The sequence below is a fragment of the Triticum urartu genome, chromosome 6A (genome assembly GCF_056163025.1).
Source record: "Triticum urartu cultivar PI428250 chromosome 6A, HENAU_Tu73, whole genome shotgun sequence".
In the NCBI taxonomy this organism is placed as follows: domain Eukaryota; kingdom Viridiplantae; phylum Streptophyta; class Magnoliopsida; order Poales; family Poaceae; genus Triticum; species Triticum urartu.
In genome coordinates this window covers 11,452,167-11,467,125 of record NC_141878.1, presented here as the reverse complement: position 1 = coordinate 11,467,125, position 14,959 = coordinate 11,452,167, and the positions used below count along the sequence as shown (strand labels likewise).

Below are 14,959 nucleotides of genomic sequence, written 5' to 3'. Positions count from 1 at the left end.
CCAGATGATTGCGAAAATCAATTTTCTGGGCTCCAATGAAGACATCCAAACGCAGTGCTAGTTTATCAAAAAAAAAACAGCAACAGTAAATCCCGTGCGAAGGAATGGGCTTTTCTGATTCCGGCCACCTTTGGACACGTAGCCCATCGCAATAACAATGGGCTAGCAATGGCCAGGCCCAGGCCCAGGCCCAGGCGAGCACTCACGATTGGCCCACACGGCCTCAAAGCCAGGTACTACTAATACCACCCCTAGGGTTTCCACCTTCTTCCCTCACTCCCTCGCAGCCGCCTCCGCCGCCCACCACCGGCGGTGCGGGGAAATCCACCGCCTCGCAGACGCTTTCTGCCCTACCGAAACCACTAGCCGCGAAAGGAAAACAAGGGACGGAGTGGAGGCGAGAACGCTGGCGTCCGCGGCGGCGGTGAAGGACGGGACGGCCGAGTTGGAGACGGAGGGCTCCACCACTGGCGGCACCTCTCCCTCCCGCGACCGGCTGCTGCTCACCCTACTCCGTCCCCGTCTCCTCCCGCAGCAGATCCACGCCGCCGGGGTCGAGCCCGTCGTCTCCGGCGGGAGCGCGGCGGCGAGGAAGGACGGGACGGCCGAGTTGGAGACGGAGGGCTCCACCACCGGCGGCACCTCTCCCTCCCGCGACCGGCTTCTGCTCACCCTACTCCGGCCCCGTCTCCTCCCGCAGCAGATCCACGCGGCCGGGGCCGAGCCCGTCGTCTCCGGCGGGAGCCCGTCGGCGCCAGCAGCCTTCCCCGGTGTCCACTCCAACAATCCTACACAGTAAGATCCCAAACCCACCCCCCACCATTCTCGCCTTCTAGGGTTCCGTTGTCTACACCTACTGGTTTTATGGACGGCCTACACCTTGATGTATGCCTCGGATCAGCAGAAGTGTGTTACTTGGTAGAGATGTTCTTTCTCTTGGAGAAAGAAGCATTATTCAGTAATCTTCTTTAAGACCAAAGGGTACTGTGTTTGTTCACTTCCTGCAACTTATGGGCTTTATGTAATGTGTCATGTGTGTATAGGTGTAGGTTTTTGTTATGCTGTGGTAGATCTTTGGAAAAGGATCTATGTTGTAGCTGGTTGTCATGGTTAAACTTTCTTAACAGGTGATAGCAAGGTTGTTGTACCAGGAAAGCAATAGACTTGTGAATACATCTTTTTGTTATTGTGGGGGGATATTAGGAAGATCATGTGGCTGCTCATCGTGCACATCTTCTTAATCAAATAATATATTTGAGTTCATAGCATGACACCCTACCTTAGATTTATATTGGTACAGCATTGCTGGACACAACAAACCAACCAGAATCTACATCTGCATATTTTGAGTCTGAGATTTACGTGTCTACTAGTTTGTCTTTTGTTATGTTTAAAGGAAAAAAGTGAAACATTGTCGATTTTCTTCTGTAGGATTAAATCATGGAAAGGCCAAGAGGTAGGAGGAGCTTAAAGGATGCTAAATACTGGCGGTGTTCGAAAGGTTATAAGAACCAACCCGAGCTTCATGAATTTTTTGACACCCCCCCTTTTGTGTGTGGTTGTGGGTGTAAACAGAAGGTATGTGTTTATCGACCACTTATTTTCAGCCATTTCATCTCATTTGTATGTTGTTCTGTTTTGTTCCTTTTGTCCATTGTATATTTCTCTTCTTATGCCAATATTTTTCTTGGATTGTAGCACAAAGGGGATTTCGATTTTTGTTTAGACCATGTCACTGTCAATGGCAGCGGATTATTGGGTGACTTTATAGACCAAGCAGATGAAGGTACATGTCTCATGTTTGGAACCAGGAACCAAAATTATTATCTATGACATGTTTAGTAACTGCATAACTGTTCATGTCTGTTGCTGTTATTGGGTAGTTGTGTCCATGATCAGCGCATGTGTGATTGCTAAAATAAGTCTGTTTGTGTTTGTTTTAAGCATCTGTTATGACTTATAAGTATTCCAGTCAACTTAGAAATTTATATATCTTGTGTAGATTAGAGCTAGTTATGTGAAGGTAAATTCCTAAGTATTGCAATGTCACAAGACATTTGGTTTATTAATTTCGATAGAGTTAGTTGAAATGTTGTAGTTATATGACATTAACATGCTAATAGCCTAATTTTAGAGGAAACATCTTAATATCATATTTTAGAGGAAACATGCTAATTTGATTGGGCAACGGGCCATTTGGTTACAGATTTTGATTTGCTTTGTGTTACCCGGCAACGGTTGGACTCACTTTGTGAACTTGAATAGTACAGCCTATAGGCGGTAAATTTCCAAAATAAGTTGAGCTATTTGGTTCTGATGTAAAATTTGCAGCCACATTTTTTCACTAGAAAACTCAAATAAACTCAACATTTTTTCTGTTTTAAAACTACCACCTGGGGCCTGAATATGTAGCTTGAAATAGACTAGGGTGAAGATTCCTGTTTTGGGCTTTATCATGGCATGTGGTGCATATTTTAGGAATGTTAGATATTGAAAGCCTGTAGACACTTTATATTGCCATTTTAGGTCATTTTCTCTTACGTATTGGAAATAATCATTTTTATTTTGCAGAATTATGTATAGCATGTACTTATGGCAAGCAGCTGGAGGTGACAAAGAGGATCAAGTACTTAATGAAAGGAAGAAACCCCGAGTCACCCACACCTCGGGTTATTCCTTCAGATTTGGAGGTAAAGTATGAAAAGATGATTGGAGATTACCCAAAGGGTGGGATTGCTCAGTTAATCCTAATGGGGCTGATATTGAAAGAGCAAGGGATACTGAATGAGGTGAGCTGCATTCAGGTCTTTACCTTTTGCTGTTGCTTCTGATTTCCTTGTTTTCAGCTATTGATTGTTTCTATGATTTGCTTCTATCTTCTGTTCTAACTGTTGTTCTGTTGTTTTGCAGTCGTGCACTTGTATTTATAAGGCTTCGAATGTGTCTGTGATACCTGAAAAAGATCCAGCACGAATTGTTGCTGCACTGGCTGATGGTTTCCCATTAAATGCTGGTGTTATTCATGGGAAAAAGCTATCACAACTCAGGTACTGTCAAGCTTACAAAGCTCCTAGCCTTCGCCGAGTCATTCAGAAAAGGGATATGGGTAGGCTTAAGGGGATTCCTGGGCATGCTGTGCTGTTGGTTGGGGCTGGTAGAAAAGAAGGCAAATTATATTATTATTTCATGAACTCTTGGGATGAATTTGCAGTTCGTAAAAATAACCGTGGTGAGATAGTTGGGCAATCAATTGGAAAAATAAGTGCAAACAGGTTGTACCGAAACGTGATACGGTTGTCACGCTTCAAGGAAGCCGAAACAGCTGAAAGTCTTTTGCCTCAGCCCCTGCCTGTTACTGCTGATTGCCGTAATGTAGTTCTGCTTGTTCCTTAGTTAATTTGTAATCGAGTATTTAAATGAGTACTTTTGGATATATGTAACGTTTGAATATATAATATTTTGGCCACCACTTTTTTTTTCTATCTTTTGGTTGATAATTCTCATATAAAGATTGTCCTTGGGAGCGGCCCCAGTTCAAAACTGGAGCAGGGCTTCCTAGTGAATTACTCCCTCCATTTCTAAATATAGGGTGTATTTTTTGGCATGAAAATTAAAGAACGCACATGGAAAGAAAATTTCACAAGTTTTGGGTGATATTACAACTGACTAATTGGCATGATAAAATAGAGGAGATTGCCTAATATAGGTAAATGTAATCAAATCCCTAAAAAAATTATCCAAACGAGTGATGCAACGCGATACACCTTATATTTTGGGTTTTTTCTTAAAAATCTATACACCTTATATCAAAGAACGGAGTGAGTATGAAATATAGCTCAAACCCATCCGTGGCACTTATGTGTGGGTCCAATTTGTCCGCGTTTACTTCTCTTCCTTCCCGTCCCCTCCTATGCGGTCACTGCTCCCCTTCTCCCTCCTCCAGCGAGTGTGCACAAAGCACTACAGCAGGTAATATTTGTACATACTTTGGAAAAAACCATACTCTTTTTCTTGATAAGTGCGGTTGTTATTGAAACAACTTTCGACTAGGGGTACTTCACTAACGTGGTCTTACAACAAAGGTTGCGCACACTTTACAAGAGTGACACAATGATATTCTTTTTTGCGAAAAGATCAAATCTATTATAAAACTTTACCGGAAGTATAAAACACCTCAAACATAATAAAAATTACATCGAGGTCCATTGACCACTTTGAACCCTCTGTAGAATTACTGGCCGAAGTTAACTCAAACCCTCTTCCAAACTACTGGCCGAAGTTAACTCAAACCCTCTTCCAAACTCCAGGCCGAGTTCTTGGAACCCTCTCTCGAACTCCAGGCAGGCAGGATCGATCTGAGTCAAACACAACTCCACACTAGCTAAATACCCGTACGTGACGAAACAATATCTATACCAATATAAAAAGATCCAAAGGGGCAGATCTAACTAATTTCGGCCATCGAACTAAGTTAATCCAACGATCTAGATTGCTTCAATACCAATATAAAAAGGCCCAAAAAGGCAGATCTAACTGATCTCGGTCATCGAACTAAGTTAATCCAACAATCTTGCACACTACTAGGAAAAAGTCTATACACAGAATCTTACCAGCAGCGCCCTTTAAAATTAGGCGCTGCTGCTAAGTAGCAGCAGCGCGTGCGCTAGAAACTTGCTGCTGAAACAAGTTTATCAGTAGCGCGCGCACTCCAAGAAGCGCTACTGCTAAAATTGCTACGGACCGTAGCAGTAGCGCATTCACGCAATAATCACTACTGCTAAGTTTACTACTAAAATTTAGTCCCACCTTGCTCCGTGAAGAGAGTTTGTACCACCTTAAATATGTTACTTCTACAACTTTCACAAGCACTTGGTCTTCATTGAACTCTATGTGTAGGATCTGTGGACGCAATAGGAATCCTCGCTAGTTCTAAACCAACCGGCGAGGATTCCTATTGACAAATCAGATTGTACACAAAAAAAACCATTGATGATCAATGTATTTTTTATGTCTATGTCTATTTTTACATACTGACACATAGCAGTAGCACGTTCTCGGCGAAAGGCGCTACTGATAGGTCGTTTAGCAGTAGCACATTTTTCTATAGCGCGCTACTGCTATGCAATTCCATCCCCCCACTCACCTATCTGATCGAGATCACACTCACACACACTCACTCGGTCTCCTCCTCATCACCCCCCTCGCCGCCGGTCCTCCCCCGTCGCCCCTCCTTCGATCTGCGCCGCTGTCACCTCATCCTCCTCGCTGGACTCGGTACCGGCCTCCTCCTCTGTCCTCCCTCCACTCGCCGCCGGCCGGCCCCTCCTCGCTCCGCCTTCCTCCTCGATCCGTCCTCCCTCCACTCGCCGCCGGCCGGCCCCTCCTCGCTCCGCCTTCCTCCTCCGTCCTACTATCTTCTCCCTCCTCGAGTCGCCCCTCCTTCTCCCTCCTCCTTGCTACATTTTGATTTAGTAGGCTAGTTCATATGCAACATTTTGATTTAGTTGATATGATTCAGTTGATTTACTAGGCTAGTTGATTTAGAACATTTTGATTTAGTTTATTTAGTAGGCTAGTTGATTTAGTTGATTTAGTAGGCTAGTTGATTTAGAACATTTTGATTTAGTTGATTTAGTATGCTAGTGGATTTAGTATGCTAGTTGATTTAGTTGATTTAGTATGCTTGATTTTATTGTTATTTTTTTGTACATGGATAGGTAGATGCTTTTGTTTTTTGTAATAAGTTATTTTTTGGCAAAATGTAGGTGCCAATTTAGTTAAATTTGCCACTTGTTTGTTTAAACAATTGTCTTAGGCAATAGGGGCCAAATTAGGATTATAATTGTCCATAAAATTGTTTATCGTGGAAGAACCAAAAATATCACATGCTACTATTTTTCTTTTCTATGAAGTGAATCGTTAATCCTTAGCTCATATTGCTTTAGGAAAATGGCGCCATCACCAGCACCACTATGTCGACTGTGCAAGTCAAGGTGCGCCAGCAGCCTTGCAACTGGCAAGCTGTTCGGCATCTACTTCCAGCCGAGTTTTCGTCATGCGGCGGTAAGAAAATTATATGTAATGTAACAACTATTTTATTTTTAGTGTTGGCATTACTGCATTGTGTCATTTTGCTTTTCTTACACAGATCGTCCCATGCAATGTGAGGTTGAAATTCAACAAGCTGACAGCAGACACTGTGACATTTGAGGCTCCTGGGGGGCCGTACACTATGGAGGTCGAGAAAGGACGCAATATGTCGCAGATTGGAGGAGATGGATGGGCCCGTTTCCTCGCCGCATGCGTCTTACTGGTGGTGAGTTGATCATCTTCTCCTTCAGAGCAGAAAGACCCAAGTTGGCTGTCATTTATCTCAACCTGGTGGAAGATGATGAAAATGATGAAGATGACGAAGATGATGAAGATAATGAGGACCTACTCGATGAAGATGATGAGAACCCACTTCATGAAGTCATTGTAGCTCAAAGAATGAGGCTGAGCGAGAACTAGTAGAAAAAGGGTCAAATGTGAGACACATTAGTTTCGGTTTGTAACAGAACCGGCATTAATGTGTTCATTGGTGCCGGTTCCAACGGCTAGGCGGGAGTAGCTCTTTAGTACCGGTTCATGGAGAACCTTTAGCACCGGTTCGTGTCACAAACCGGTACTAATGAAAGTGGTGGCAGGACGTAGTCAGAGTGGGGCCCCTCCAACACCTTTAGTACCGGTTCGTGGCACGAACCGGTATTATCGTCGTGAGGATTCGGAGGATGAAAATAGATTTGAATTCTGATGTGCGGTTTGAAAGATATGACTTTTTGAATTTTTGAAAATCCGAAATAAATACATATGGTTCTGGTCGTTCTCCAAAGTAAAGGGACAGTGTGAAGACATTTAATGCTGCAGTCACATGCACTAGCAGACAAAAAAATTAGGCATGCATGCGCTGTGAGCCAGGCCGCTCGTTTCCTTTAAAAGGTGCACGGCCACTTTTTAGATTTTAGGTAGGTTTAATGTGTATATATGAAAATATTCGTGAATTCAAAGAAAGTTCATTGATTTTTTTTAAGTTCGCCTGTTTACCGGACAGAGTACTGATTTGACCGGCATATCCCTTGTGTTCACACCCTCTCTCCGTCGGCCCTCATGACTCCCCGTCACGGCCACCAGGGCCATGGCCAGACCACCGTGAACCCTACCTCGAGCGGCCACAAACCCTCCCCTGCCGCTCGGAGCCTTGGAGGGTGGCATCTGCGGAGAAGGATGGCAAGGGAGCTGGGCCACTGCTCCTGCGCACTGCAGGGAAGGTTCGTCCAAAGCTCTAATCCGTGTCCGGCGGAGGAGATGAGGGAAGAAGGAGATCGATCCGGATCTGCAACCCCGCCGCCTGCATCCGTGTTTTTAAGGTGAGAAGGAGATTTTATTCTCGATGCTTTTGCAGAGTTATAAAAAGTTTCCGTAGTATCCTTCCCAACGCCGCCGCCAGACCGATCCACAACCAATCAAATCCCTATCTCCGTGGCCACCGGCGATGGCGCTGGTGTCCACCAACCCCAGCCAACCGGGCCCCCGGGTCTACGAGCCGAACTACCCTTCCGACGCCCCCCAGTCCGAGGAAGAAGCCGAGTCCAGATCCCATCTGCTGCACAAGATCGGCGCCATCTACCGCAAGGTGCGGAAGCGGCTACCGCGCGGCCGCCGCCGGCCGCAGGGCCTCTGCATCGGCCTCCTCGACCCGGCGTCCAACATCGTGATCAACAGTCTCATCGAGTGGAAGCGCGAGCGCGAGGGCAGCCGTAAATCTACTAGTACGTGTGAGGTTGTCCCACAGGATGACCTGGAGCGCCGGTCGCTCGACGGCCTGGTGGTCTTCCTCACCCGCTTGTTCCCCAACCTATCCGAGGGCCTGGCCGTGCGCTACCTGCGGCTCACCAACGCCGACGTCCTCATCGCCGCTTGCATCGTCTTGTCGGACCATGGCGTCAAGAGTTTCTGTGACTCCGGGCCGAACAATATCAACATGTCCCTCAAGTGCACCGGTCTCGCCGCCAGGCACCCCAACGTCTACCGCCTCGTCTACTCCTGGTGCAACATATGCAGCCGCATGGACGACGCGCTGCCCCTCCTCACCCGGTTGCGCGAACGACAAGCATCTCGCCGTCCTATCTGTTCGGAACTTGTTCGTATGCTTGACTATGGACTCTTGGCCCGTGAAAAAGATGTGTGGTGTGTGTGGAAACTTGCAGAAGCTTCTCTTCGACGTCGTCCATGCAGCATGCCGAAACATCACACCCACTTGCTCAACCGGACGCTCCAGGACACCATCCACGGGTACTACATCCAGGCCCTTGCACGGCTGCCAGCAGGCTCTCGCTTCCACCGCGGCTTGATAAGGGCTGGCCACTGCTACGGCCCGCTCGACCCCGTCTCCAACATCATCATCAACACCATCTGGTACGACTCTGCGTTTCCACCCACCATGAAACTCGAGCTGGATGTGATCGGCACGCGGTGCCTCCACCGGGTGGAGAACCGCTCCTTGTACGGCATGGCCTCCTTCCTCTGCACACGGTACCATCGCTCTAGTTTCCATCGAGCTGTGCGCTGCCTGCTCCAGGCTGATGCCAACCTTGTGCTCGCTGATCCCAATCTTGATCCTCCCGCTCACGCTCCGCCGTCTTTGCAATGGGGGGAGGCGTGCTGAGGCACGCACCAGCTGCTGACCTACTTTGCAGAGTTCATGCTCAAGGCCCCCCGGACACCAGTCACTGGTAGAAAAATGGCCTGTTGTCCCGGTTCGTAAGGGCCTTTTGTCCCGATTCTGGAACCGGGACTAAAGGGTCGGTACTAATGCCCTGTCCCTCACCCGGTACAGATGGGCCTCCACGTGGCCTGTGCGCGGAGCCCAGGCAGGAGATCCTTTGGTCCCGATTGGTGGTAGGCATCCACGCGTCAGCATTTCTGTGGTTGGGGTTTTTGTTTTTTTTTTAAAGGAGGGGGGGGGGTTGGGGGTTTTGAGGGGTTAATTTAGGTGTTTCATATATTGTGTTAGCTAGCTATAATTAATAAAGAGAAGTGTCCTCTCTTATGTCCGTGCTTGGTCGACGCTACGTACTATACATACGTATAGAGAGGACTAGACACGCTAGCTAGCTAGTAAGCAAACGAAGGAAACAGAAGATCGTCATGAACATATATGCATACAGAGAGAAGTGATATCGACCAGCTCTCCTTCTCCGAGAGATTGGTCAAACAACAAGTTCTCGTATATCTATCCGACACTACCGGCTACATATATACAATAATTATCTCTTACAAATATAATCATACGGACTCAGGGTCCACATAGTATTCTCCGTCTTCAGGGATCACGTGGTCAAGAAAGAATGCCGCCAATTCCTCTTGAATTGCTCGCATGCGAGCTGGTGCTAGGAGTTCGTCCCGCTTCCGAAACATCTAATTTAAAGAAGGGAGTCAATACATATATATATGAATGAATGAAACTCAACACAAATGATGGTAATAAAATAAAATTGTGAATGTTGTTATTTACGTACTTCATATTGTTCGTCAGTGTAGCCCCGCTCACAGGTCGTGTGGCGGATGGACTCGCAAACGTAGTATCCACAGAAATCATTCCCTTGTTCCTGCCACAACCACTTTACAAGAAATAGAGGTCAATCAAACTGATAAGCAAGAATGCCAAATGGTATTGATGAAACTAGCGCTTGAATGACTAGTAGATGCGCGGAACATGCTACTATAGTACTTACTTTCGGGTGTCTAAATTGCAGCTCCTTCGGCAGTCCCGGAGCTTTTCTGGTGAATTTTCTCCAAACCCTGCCGGACAAATAAAACAATTACTTGATATATCAGGAAATGAACAAAGTTGCTGATATGGTGGATAATGATCGATTTAACTTACTTCTCGAGTATTTGAGTCATGTCTGCATAGTCCTGGGGATCTTTTCGTCTTGAGTCTAAGACGGTTACTAGTCCCTGCTCAAGCTTAATCTCTAGGAGAATATAGTGGAAACTGCACACGCATGCATAACTCATTAATTACATTACTATAACCTTGACTAATATATAAGGGAAACCGAATACGCACAAGACAGTAACACTCACTTGAAGTTGTAAGGAAAGAGTATTATATCTTTGTTTTCATTTATTACCAACGATCGTAGCAAGTTGGCCTCGGTAGCTGCGGCATGAAATTTAACCTGAGTTGCATCTATGAGATGTGTGTTAATGAACCCAATATCACCGACTTGTCTTTTCTTCAATTCGGCGATCTTCAATCTGCATAATATAGTGAGGATGATTATAAATACATGCAATCAAAGAGCTGAGCTATATAGAGAGACTTAATGACAGAAGTAGTACTACTTACAGACAGTAGCAGGCGACCGTTGTTTTATCGAGGGCCAATTGATTGAAAAACTGATAGAACTCCTCAAATGGAACAGGCAACAGTTCAATTCCAACGAGGTCATGCTCCTTTTTAACTTTCACATACAAAGTACTCCTCCCCCAGAGTCTCTGCAGATTTTCAAGTACCAATCATGCAATCTTCGCATCATCGTTGATAGAGATCTTTCATCTTTGACGAGAGGCTTCCCGTACTCGTATCTTTGTATCTGCACCTCCATGGGTTCATAATGTACATCGTCGGGCAGGTAATCTGCAAGATTGCTATAACCGGGCACCATCCTCGCATCATTAGCGACGTTGTGGCTACGCACCTTGAGCGGGGGGCACGATTGCTTCGCTTGTTCGCCGAGCTGGGCAATTTGTTTCCCAGCTCGTCGTTCTTTCAGCCTTTGATCACTAACAATACTTCCCGACCGCTCCGCTTCGGCAAATTCCTTTCCAATAATGCGCTCATAGTTTCCTTTCGACGGAGACTTGGGTGGTTTTGTCAGGGCAGCCAGAGTGCGCTTCGCTTTCACCGGATCTACCTTCTCCTCCGGAGTTGGATGTCTCTTTGCTTTCAACCCTTGAAACCAGTCATCCACTTCGGTTCGCGCGATCTCGGCGTTCTCCTCCGGGGTCCTCTCGTATGGTAACTTCTCTGGAGTCTTCAGAGAAGGACTGAATCTGTATGTCCTCCCGCCTCTGGCTGTACTGCTAGACGCCGGCCGAGCAGACGGAGCGGTTGTCTTCTTTACTTGCTTACGAGGCGGAGGAGAAGGACTACGACGCGCCGGAGTAGCCGGAGCGGCGGCAGGTCTCTTCCGCCCTTGCTGACGAGGCTGAGAAGGAGGAGGCTGGCTGCTCGGGCGCGTCGGCGCAGGCGGAGAAGGAGGTGGAGTGCCGCCACGCGCTGGAGAAGGAGCCGGTCGAGTGCCCTGATCGTCACTCGTCGGAGGAGGAGGCGGTGGAGGAGGCGGAGTGTCCTGACTTGCCCGAGGAGGAGGAGGAGGCAGAGGCGTCCAGTTCGGAAGGTTGATGAGCTCCTTCCGCCATAGGCATGGAGTCTTCAGAGCAGACCCCAGCCTAGTCTCCCCTTCACCTATAGGGTGGTCAAGCTGGAGGTCCTCAAATCCCTCCGTTATTTCATCCACCATCACCCTAGCATATCCTTCTGGAATCGGCCGGCAGTGAAAAGTTGCGCCGGGTTCAGTAGGATAAACAGAGCCAACAGCTGCCTTGACCTTCAAATTCATCCATTGCGTCATAAGGTGGAAATTTTGAGACTCCGTGATAGCATCCACGGGATAGCTGGCAGGAGCCGTCAAGGCATGCTCCGGCTGAAGCAGCTTGGTGGAAGCCACGCTGCTTCTCCGCTGAGATGGCGGGGTAGCTTGGGGGGAAGCTTCGGCAATACGTTTGTTGCGATTTGCTTCTCGTTCCTCTATCACTTGTACCCTTGCTTGCAGCGCCTGCATTTGGGTCTGCTGCACTTTTTTCCTCCTCTCATGGGATTTGTAACTGCCTGCGTCCAGAAACCCAACCTTCCACGGAATGGAGCCTGGCGTGCCTCGTGTCCGTCCAGGGTGCTCAGGATTCCCGAGGGCCATTGTGAGCTCGTCGTTCTCTCTGTCTGGAAAGAACGTCCCTTGCTGCGCTGCTTCGATATACTGCTGAAGCTTCCTGACTGGTATGTCCATTTGATCGTTCGTCCAAATGCACTTCCCTGTTACAGGGTCCAAGGTTCCGCCAGCCCTGAAGAACCAAGTCCGGCAACGGTCTGGCCAGTTAATTGTCTCTGGTTCGATCCCTTTATCAACCAGATCATTCTCAATCGTGGCCCACTTAGGCCGGGCTATGAGGTAGCCACCTGACCCCGTGCAATGGTGATGCTTCTTCTTCGCAGCATTTTGATTGTTTGTCACCGACATCTTCTTACTCTTTTCCGATGTCTTGTGGGCCACAAATGCAGGCCAGTGATCTCTGATCTTCTCATATTTGCCCTTGAATTCTGGTGTCTCATTATTTTTGACAAACTTATTCAGCTCTTTCTTCGACCTCCTGAATAGTTCTGCCATCCTCTTAAGAGCAAAAGACTTGATTAATTGCTCTTTAACTGGCTTCTCTGGATTATCCTCTGGCGTTAGGGTGAAATTTGACTTCAGCTCAGTCCAAAGATCATTTTTCTGCAGATCATTGACATAAGACACCTCAGGGTCTTCTGTAGCCGGCTTAAACCGTTGCTGGATGCTGATCGGGATCTTGTCCCTAACCAGAACCCCGCACTGAGCAACAAATGTGTTCTTTGTTCAGATGGGTTCAATCGGTTGGCCGTCGGGCACGATTGCTATGATCTCAAACCTTTCATCCGAGCTCAACTTTTTCTTCGGGCCTCGTCTCTTTACCGAAGTTGTGCTCGATCCGGAGGGCTAGAAAAAAGAACAAAGACTTAATTAATATGTGTACATACCAAAACAATGAATGCATCAATTAGCTAGTCAGCACAGGCTTAACTAATATATATACCTGGCCGGACTCGGTTCGGTCACCGGAGCCGTCATCACGGTCTCTGAGGGAGTCCTGGATTATGGGGTGTTCGGGTAGCCGGACTATACCTTTAGCCAGACTACAGGACTATGAAGATGCAAGATTGAAGACTTCGTCCCGTGTCCGGATGGGACTTTCCTTGGCGTGGAAGGCAAGCTTGGCGATGCGGATATTCAAGATCTCCTACCATTGTAACCGACTTTGTGTAACCCTAACCCTCTCCGGTGTCTATATAAACCGGAGGGTTTTAGTCCGTAGGACAACTTCATCATACGACAATCATACCATAGGCTACCTTCTAGGGTTTAGCCTCCTTGATCTCGTGGTAGATCTACTCTTGTACTACCCATATCATCAATATTAATCAAGCAGGACGTAGGGTTTTACCTCCATCAAGAGGGCCCGAACCTGGGTAAAACATCGTGTTCCTTGCCTCCTGTTACCATCCGTCCTAGACGCACAGTTCGGGACCCCCTAACTGAGATCCGCATCGCCAATTTGCTTTTTTACATTGCAAGTCAATTTGCTTTTTTACATTGCAAGTGAAGTGGACTTCAATTATTATGATTGTGTCTGTGTCATATTATCTCTACATGTGAAATTTAACTCCAGCAAAATATTTTAAAAGCACGTGGCAATGCACGGGCACTCTACTAGTAGAGTCTGATAACCCACAAGTACAGGGGATCGCAACAGTTTTCAAGGGTAGAGTATTCAACCCAAATTTATTGATTCGACACAAGGGGAGCCAAAGAATATTCTCAAGTATTAGCAGCCGAGTTGTCAATTCAACCACACATGGAAACTTAGTATCTGCAGCAAAATGTTTAGTAGCAAAGTAATATGATAGTGGTGGTAACGGTAACAAAAGAGTAGTGCAAGCAATAATAAATATTTTTGGTATTTTGTAGTGATTGTAACAATAGCATTGGGAAAATAAATAAGCGAGAACCATTATATGGAAAACTCGTAGGCACCGGATCAGTGATGGATAATTATGTCGGATGTGGTTCATCATGTAACAGTCATAACATAGGGTGACACAGAACTAGCTCCAATTCATCAATGTAATGTAGGCATGTATTCCGAATATAGTCATACGTGCTTATGGAAAAGAACTTGCATGACATCTTTTGTCCTACCCTCCCGTGGCAGCGGGGTCCTATCGGAAACTAAGGGATATTAAGGCCTCCTTTTAATAGAGAACCGGAACAAAGCATTAGCACATAGTGAATACATGAACTCCTCAAACTATGGTCATCACCCAGAAGTATCCCGATTATTGTCACTTCGGGGTTGTCGGGTCATAACACATAATATGTGACTATAGACTTGCAAGATAGGATCAAGAACACACATATATTCATGAAAACATAATAGGTTCAGATCTGAAATCATGGCACTCGTGCCCTAGTGACAAGCATTAAGCATAGCAAAGTCATAGCAACATCAATCTCAGAACATAATGGATACTAGGGATCAAACCCTAACAAAACTAACTCGATTACATGATAAATCTCATCCAACCCATCACCGTCCAGCAAGCCTACAATGGAATTACTCACGCACGGCGGTGAGCATCATGAAATTGGTGATGGAGGATGGTTGATGATGACGACGGCAACAAATCCCCCTCTCTGGAGCCCCGAACGGACTCCAGATCAGCCCTCCCGAGAGGTTTTAGGGCTTGGCAGCGGCTCCGTATCGTAAAACGCGATGATTTCTTCTCTCCTATTTTTTTCTCTCCGAAAGCAAATATATAGAGTTGGAGTTGGCGTCGGAGGGTGTCCAGGGGGGCCACGAGGTAGGGCCCCCCCACCCTCGTGGACAGGGTGTGGGCCCCCTGGTCTTCAACTTTGGCGAGGATTTATTATTATTTTTTATAAGACATCCCGTGGAGTTTCGGGTCATTCCAAGAACTTTTGTTTTCTACACATAAAACAACATCATGGCAATTCTGCTAAAAATAGCGTCAGTCCGGGTTAGTTCCATTCAAATC

General features: G+C 46.7%; 1 protein-coding gene and 1 pseudogene across 2 annotated transcripts; both read left to right on the top strand.

The window, feature by feature from the left end:
• The first annotated feature begins 270 nt into the window (after positions 1-270).
• On the top strand, positions 271-6,833 carry LOC125512133 (uncharacterized). 2 transcript variants are annotated; one of them, XM_087527704.1, is made up of 7 exons: positions 271-795; positions 1,432-1,578; positions 1,699-1,786; positions 2,572-2,789; positions 2,911-3,047; positions 5,946-6,063; positions 6,212-6,833. In XM_087527704.1, the coding sequence occupies exons 2-7, from the start codon at positions 1,441-1,443 to the stop codon at positions 6,323-6,325; spliced, it is 813 nt and encodes a 270-aa protein (XP_087383830.1). In that variant the 5' UTR covers positions 271-795; positions 1,432-1,440; the 3' UTR covers positions 6,326-6,833. The 2 variants fall into 2 exon arrangements, with proteins under 2 accessions (XP_087383830.1, XP_048533165.2); XM_048677208.2 differs by having other exon boundaries at positions 6,149-6,833.
• A 698-nt stretch (positions 6,834-7,531) lies between these two features.
• On the top strand, positions 7,532-8,775 carry LOC147963150 (uncharacterized; annotated as a pseudogene).
• The last annotated feature ends 6,184 nt before the right edge of the window (positions 8,776-14,959 follow it).